This window comes from Zootermopsis nevadensis, unplaced genomic scaffold (genome assembly GCF_977971745.1).
Source record: "Zootermopsis nevadensis isolate Lab colony 2312 unplaced genomic scaffold, Znev_1.0 Znev_ptg000003l, whole genome shotgun sequence".
NCBI classification, from domain to species: domain Eukaryota; kingdom Metazoa; phylum Arthropoda; class Insecta; order Blattodea; family Termopsidae; genus Zootermopsis; species Zootermopsis nevadensis.
The window spans coordinates 2,177,143-2,185,365 of NW_028259135.1; the positions used below are offsets into that span (position 1 = coordinate 2,177,143).

At 35.6% G+C, this 8,223-nt stretch overlaps 1 protein-coding gene across 1 annotated transcript; it reads left to right on the forward strand.

The window, feature by feature from the left end:
- Positions 1–19: 19 nt before the first annotated feature.
- On the forward strand, positions 20–7,521 carry LOC110834562 (phosphatidylinositol 3-kinase regulatory subunit gamma). Its single transcript, XM_022073849.2, has one exon. It carries the CDS (start codon positions 39–41, stop codon positions 1,746–1,748), a length of 1,710 nt encoding a protein of 569 aa, XP_021929541.1. The 5' UTR covers positions 20–38; the 3' UTR covers positions 1,749–7,521.
- The last annotated feature ends 702 nt before the right edge of the window (positions 7,522–8,223 follow it).

Here is an 8,223-nt window from a genome sequence, read left to right on the forward strand (position 1 = left end):
CGAAAGTGTACGAGACTATTTTCAAGAGAAGGACTTGTATGTGTGTTATGGGGCTGTTACTTGTGCGTGGTGAATGGTGCAAGAAACTTTCAGAGTTCATTTCATTTCTGGTATTGTGCTTGTTTACTGTCTCATTGGTGTTGGAAACTGAGAAGAATGCTGCAGAACTACCATGTTTCTTGTACTGTGGACATCAGTTTTATAGAAGGGAAATAACACCTGAATTGATGGATACCACAGAAGGGACATTTGTAATGCACAATGTGTCAAATAAGGGAGGGGAATATACATTACCAGATATAACATCAGCCCCTGCCCTCCCGCCCCGTAAAGTCTCCCGGTCACAACCTAATTCAGATGAGGTTGAGTTGGAAGCAGAAAGGAAGGAGAGACTACCTGACAGTATGCCAGCCCCTGCATTGCCTCCACGTAAGGTCTCCTGCCCTCATCCTCCTACACAACCAGTTGAATTGGAGCCAGAGAAAGATAAGACCACTAGTGAGCTCCCCCAGTCACTTCAGGATGCAGAATGGTATTGGGGTAACATTACACGGGAAGAGGTGAATGAAAAGTTGATGGATACGCCAGATGGCACGTTTCTGGTACGCAATGCTTCTAACAAAGGTGGAGAGTATACATTAACACTCCGTAAAGGAGGCACAAATAAGCTGATCAAGATCAGTCACCGTAATGGCAAATATGGTTTCTCTGAACCATTCAAATTCACTTCTGTTGTGGAGCTCGTAAACCATTATCGAACCACATCACTGGCACAGTACAATTCAACTTTAGATATAAAACTTATGTATCCAGTGTCACACCTGCAACAAGATGATGAGATTCCAAGCATGACTGATGTGAGCAATGTAGCACAGAAACTGGTGGAAATCAATAAGGAGTACCTGTCCAAAACCAAGACGTATGATGATTACTCAGAAGATTTCATGAATTCATCACAAGATATTCAGCTGAAACATCAAGCCTTAGATGCCTTCAGAGGAGCTGTGGCCATGTTTGAGGAACAGATACGGATTCAAGAAAGGTATCAACGTGAAGCACAGCCCCATGAAATTAAGAGTTTGGAAGAAAATTCAGATGTGCTCAAGCAACGTTTGCAGTGCTTGGAGGAGAGCCGCAGACAGTTGGAAGAGAATTTAAAACAAGAGAGAGCTTATAACCGCTCACTAGAACGTGAGATGCACTCTCTAAAGCCTGACATTATTCAGTTATTCAAGCAGCGAGAACGTCACCAGGCATGGCTCAAATCACGGGGGGTGAAGCATCATCGCATTTCTCAGTTCCTGGCCACAGATGGATCTACTCCATGGGCTTTTGATGACCTGGACCAAGATGATGAAGATCTTGACAACCTGCCACATCAGGATGAGAGAACATGGCTGCTACCAGATTGTTCACGCACAGAAGCAGAACGTTTGCTGTTTGGTCAACCTGATGGCACATTTTTGGTTCGCCCCAGTCGCACTGGACAATATGCCCTGTCCATAACTTGCAATGGCACCACAAATCATTGCATAATTTATAAAACAGAACGTGGCTATGGGTTTGCTGAACCTTACAACATATATGAATCGCTCAAGTTACTGGTGCTTCATTATGCACAGAATTCTCTGGAAGAACATAATGATTCCTTGAATACAACACTAGTTTTCCCAGTATTTGCTCATGCATATACACAGGAGGTGACTCAAGCGGCTAGAATGTTTGGTTATGTGATGAATGTGGTATAGAAGTTTGGTTTTATTTTGTGTTTGGTCCCATGATTAAGGTACCAAAGTGTGGTTGTGGCTAGTAGTTGTCTTGACCAAATGACTTTAAGTAAGGAGGATTGTCTCACAATAATTATTCAGCCATGAACTTGTCTACTCTTTTAAATTTTTCAGTCATTATTGACTATGTGGTTCTTAGTTACAGATATTTATAAAACTGTCGGGCCTAAGTTTTAAAATAGATGTACTTTTTAATTTGCCCCTCACAGCGTTTGTATAACAATTGCACACATTGGCTAAGCAGTTCTTAAGTTAGAAGAATACCTTTTTATTTTATTGAGAATGTTGGGAGTAGCAGTAATATTTAAGAATGTATTTGGGAAATGTTCAGTTCAAATCTTGATAGAAGTTCTTCGTTGTGTCCATACAAGTCATGATAGTACTTTGAATTTGATCATGACCGCTTCCTTCCACTTCTTTACCTGCTCGCAGTACACGATTATCTCCCCAGTACTTTTGATAATATATAACCTCCGCAGTTAATATGTAACACAATCAATCTGTTATCTTGTTGCATTCCTTTACTGACAAACCACATAATGAAGTACAAACAGAGCTGGTAAATACTTCATGGAAATGGATATTTTTTTTAAGTATATTAGATTTCAGAATTGTTGCCAGTTAAGTCAGAAGAAATCTGTTAGAATTAATATCCACATAACTAGCAGTGAAAGATTGTGACATCCTTTTTATTTATTAAACTTCCTTTATTTCTTCCACCCAGTGGCTGAAGTGCAATTTTCTTTCCTCCATCACAGAATTTTATAGATCCAAAACCCTTTTATTGAAATTAGAATTGCAGTCCAATAAGTAAAACTTGGAGCTTGTACACCTAGAGTGGCAAGCAGTCGCTAAAGGGTTGCGATCCAAACATACCATGAATATGAAAATGACTTGTTTTCTAGACGTTTCACTGTAGTGTTGTAGACACTTACTGAGTGATGAGTTGCCTTGATTATGGAGGCAGTAAGCGCCTCTGACACATCAGTCAGTTTCTGGGAGACTACATAATAGAACATTCCAGAAGACATTCATCTTCATACTTATACCATAAGAACCTGAAATCTTATCTACTCAAATGAATAAGTAGCAAATCACAAGAAAGGTTTAAAAAGGAACACTTTCAATAAAAGGAAAATGAGCTGGGTAAGATTTCTTGTTTTGAACCCAATGCTGCTATTGAATATGATTACAGATTAACAATCTGTTACTGCTTCTATAATCTCTGTACCTTGAGATGTCATAAAAATATCAAGATTTATCTAAGATGGCTGGGGCTTTATTGAATAGTTGATGGTTATTTAGGTGCACAAGAAATTCACTGTTATGGAACCCAGAAGTTCATTTGTACATGTTAGACCATATCTTGAGCCAGTTCAATCCATTTAACATCTGGGAATATATTTTTGTGAGATATCCCACACAAAATTGAGTACATATTAATAAAACATGTCCTGCCCATTTAATCCTTTCTTGTTCAATCACCATGACAATATTAGATGAAGTGCATAAGTTCTGGATTATTTTCTCCAGCTGTCAGATGAAAATATCTCCTCAGAAGTTTTATTCTGAAACAACTTCAGTCTTTGTTAAAGAGCACTACATAGACAGAAGTAGTGGAATGAAGATATGCTACTGCATAGCATTAGTAGTACTAACATCTGATATATGATCCAGTGTGGTGATAAGTTTTGTTGTTGGGAATTTCATAATACTAATGCACTGCAGACAGGAATTAGTGATTCTCCCATTTATTGGGACTACTTTAATCAATTAACAGTTGTTCTTTTAACACATAATTTCATATCTTGTAGATGATTAGTTTTTGTATATGCTGAGAAAACCAAGTGTAATAGCATTTTTCATTTTGTATGAAGAGTACCTTCTAAAGACAATGTGCAATCTTGACAGCGTATTTCAGTAATTCTTACCGTGTGATGGACAGATTTAAAATCTGTTGTTTGATTTAAATGGCAGAAAAGGTGTATGACTACAAATGATACCAAGAAAAAACATGAAGTCAACAAGTGGAATGATAAGTTTAGATTAATTTTTGACAATGTCTGTCTTAAAAAAAAAGTATTTACTCATCAAATGTATGATCATCAACTTCAATTATCCTGTCAAATGCAACTTTTATGTTCTTAAAATAGGTTTTTTTTTGAATTACATTACCTTCATTTTATGCTTCCTAAACCAGGTCTTCCCTTGTTCAAATATTTGTAAGATTTGTATATGTATATTTCCTTTAAATTCATATCTTTATAGTGTTTAATACTAGAGTGTGCAGCAATTTTAAACATTACCATTCTATTGGCCATATTGTACACTGTTGCTAATGAACCTTTCAGTTCCATAACAAGTGGGGAATTTCTTAACTGGTTAAACATCTGATCAGCTTCTCCACACAGTTAGATACACTTTCATTTGTTTTATGGTGCTTTCCTTTGTAATGCCTTAAAGTGTTTATGAGGGTTAGGATCATATTTCAAAAAATTGTATTTGTGCACTTATGAGCTTTAGTCAAGGTCCCAAGTGTATGGTAAGCATAACAGTAAGAAAGCAGGAGAAAAATACATACTATGTAGCTAATCCATCAATATACACTCAATCTGTCTTTATTTTATATAACATTAGTCACTTCCTCTCCATTGGGTCCAACATATTTGTTCGGCGCTTAAAAAAATTCATGTAACAACCATATATCGCAAGTAATGTTGAATAAGTCTGTTCACAAAACAGAACAAAATGCTGTATTGATTTTTATTTTAGTTGTATAGTTTTGTAATTTCAAGTCAATTGTTGATAACAAATGTTTAATAATTTTGTAAATATAAATATTAATGAATTGTTATTTTTGTAGTAACAATGTCCCTCCTATTTATGTTTAACATTGTATATTTAAAATAAAAAAGTTTGTACTGTAGAAAGGTTAAGAGGACTTCGGAGAAATTCATATTACATGTCAGTAGATTTGACAGGACTCCTCTTCACTATGCCACGATGTGCCATTGAGATTCAATTCTTGGGACATGATAAATATATTGTCTTATGTATACTTTGGACAAAATGAAATAATATGTGATATAAATGGCAAATTCTTGAAGAGCAAATGTAGTTCATGTAATTAAAAATGTACAACTGTAGGCTCAAAAATGGCTTTATGTATGGTTATTTTTATATGACAAATTTTAATTGAAACCATTCTGTTTTTAATACCCTGTGTAACAAAATGGAAAACTATTACCCTGGTTAAGTTTAACATCTGGTAAATGAATAAATGAAGATAATTTATATTTTATATTTTAGATATCTGCTGGTGTATGATTTGGGTGTACAGTTTGTAAAAATATGTTATAGATTGTTTTTTATAAGTATTATGTACCCAAAATGAGTTTGACATTCCTCACTTTTAAGACCATCTTTCTTCAAAGATAATGGGCAGTCATGCTGTGGCCTTTCATATGTAATTTGGTTAGACAATGTCCAAAACGTTATTAATATATTTACTGTCACATATTTAAATGCTAGTTTAATCTTATGGGCCAAACATCCAAGACAAGTATTTTTAGTTAGAGAAACAAGTGCTCTTGTTGAATATGTGTAACAGAAAGTATGTATTTTGTCCTCAAAGTTTGTACTGTTATCTGCAAAGGATTTGTGGCAGTCCAGTGATGCATGTTGGGGGAAACATTTCAAGCAATTTTGGGAGAACATGTGCTGTTATGATACTTTCTCAAACAGCAGTAGTTTAATGACGGGAAGGATATTATAATAGTCTGTTTTATCCTAGCAGGCTGGCTGGCCTCTGGGGAAGGATCAAACCCTGGACCCCTTGAATATAAAGTAGGAGTTATAACCACTGAACTATGTTCAGTTTATTAGTGAACATGCCAAAAGCAGGATATTAAAATACGAACAGAACGAAAGGGGTATCAAATTAAAAGTTGGGTGGTGAGTGTATTATGAAATTTACCCAGATTGGACCATACTAACATGATTTAGCAGTGTCTCACACATTTTCATAAGTTTTGGGATTAAATGAGCATTTCTGGTCCATTAATGCATTTTACTACCAAATTGCAGGACTGATACATCTCTTTATACATGACTGTGACTGTGCCAGTAATTTTAATGTGACAATTGAATAAATACAAATATAATACTAAATTATATATTTAGCAACATTTCCCACCTCTATGCATATGAAGGTGATCATAGTAATACCAAACCATCTAACCTTATGTTATCAATTACCTGCACCTTACTCATAATACTGGGAGGATTTTGGACAGCTACACCATGGAATGGCCTTTGCACTATATATGAAGATTGCAATGGTTGCTGCCTTTTATAATTGGTCAGCTGCAGTATTCTAGATAAAGTTTACTAACCTGTGTTACAGGAAATATACTCAACCCTGGGAAATTTTCTTTAGAATTTCACCTGACTCATGCAGCAACTTACACTTCTTCACAGCATATTCCCAATTATTTGTCTACAGATTTGACTTCTTTTAGTTTATGTTGCACCTTAAAAGTTTAAAAAATAAGGCACTGTCATATATAGATACTTGCAAATGAGGGTTCTGTCCCACACGTCCTGTCACATACATACCACTGTCATATGGCATCCTTTACATTCTGTGACGTGTTTGGAAAGTTGATGAGTCAGAAGTAAGGTAAAGACTGAACCTCTGCCCCAATGACATGGACTGTACTTATAATTGAGATTTGAGAGTTTTCACTGCAGTGAAGATGTAAATTATTGGTCTTCTGAATTGTTAACAATGTATTAACTTGTTGGTAGATACCAGCATTTTTAAGGAACATACTGCCTCTATGATTACATTACTGTCATAATTAGTTAAAGATAAATTTTGGGAGAGCTCATAATAAGATAATTCTGGATAATTAATGCAATCTCCTCCACTGGCCCAGTTAATGGAGAATATACTGCACCTGTTTGTTCCCAACTGAAAATGCACTAGACATTCTTTGAATATTGAATAATCAAGACTGAAAGAGTGTCACTACACTGGACACAAAATACTTGCAATCCTGAGCTACATCACAAGGGAAGGGAAGATGCCTTTTATGCCATCACTTATCCTCCCTAGCAATATCTTGACTGGCTTGCCACGAGTGTATCTGTAACTAAGAAGTGTATCCAATCATTCTCAACTTGAATATACTCTAACCAGAATGTTGATACTTAGAAAGGTTTCTTTGTATGTGTGTAATGTTATAAAACTTGTGTACAGTCTGCCTAAAATTTTATGTTGCTCATAACATTTAATGTGGCCTACAAGAAATAAATGAACTGATTTTTTTTTATTTTACTGAAGATCTGTAATTTGCAGAATTACAAGTCCAAGTATTTACTACTGCAGAAGTTTGTGGTGTTCAACCATCATCATACAGAAATATGAGATTAAAATTCCCATACTATGGGGCGGCCAGTTCGTGGAATTTAATGGTAGCAGTCTGCTATTGTGACGCATGATGACTTATGTACATATTCTGTCAAACATTGTTTTTACCACTGATGCATTACGTTTTACATGTCATGTGACATACTGCTGGAATACCATTAATTTCCCTGAGCAGTGTTTATTTCTGGATGCAAGTTTTTTTTAATATCATGTTTTGGCTGAAATTGATCTATACATTTTTGTAATAAAATCAGACTGAACAATTGCCAATAAAATAAAGATGTTTCATTTAGTAAACCATTTCTGTGCAGTGTATTCCATAGCATAATGGACTTCTGGCATGCAAGTTACATCATTACATTCCTTCAGTCTCTCCCTACAATACAGGTGCCACCTTTATTGAACTAGTTATGAAATCACATCACCTAATGATTTAATACTATTTTCAGTCTGCACCTAGATCTTCCAAGTGACTTCCTTGAGGTTTCCTAACCAAAATTTTATATTCATGACCTGTATTCCTCAATTTATGAATTTTAACTTTAGTGAAGAACCAACCTTCATCATCCAAGGACAAAGCGTTTTATTCTGTGTTTACGAACTGTAACGGCAATAACTTCCGTACAATGCAAATATTTTTATGATTGTATAGTACTCTGATATGTGGAACGTTTCTTGGAGTCTGGAACCAGCTACACTGAAATTAATGGGAATTTCATTTTCAACAACAAATTATGTCCGTAGATGTAGGGATAGGCATATTTGTTTATCATATCTCACCCTTCTTCATTTAATAACCATAATAAGATGGAGAGTAGTAACTGTGAAGAACCATATCATGTGGTAGCTTAAAGAAGTTCCAGGACAGGAACCGGATTTTCAATCCAGCAGGACTAAGAAGCCTTTGGATGCAGCTGCCTTCAAAATACTGTCCTTCAGCAGTTGACTTGTGGCAGCATTTGTACTGTTCAAAATATTTCTGGAAGTTGCCATGCATGAACT

Bases quoted from the DNA above. Each gene is read 5' to 3' on its own strand.
- LOC110834562 (XM_022073849.2), top strand. From the start codon at position 39: ATGTGTGTTATGGGGCTGTTACTTGTGCGTGGTGAATGGTGCAAGAAA.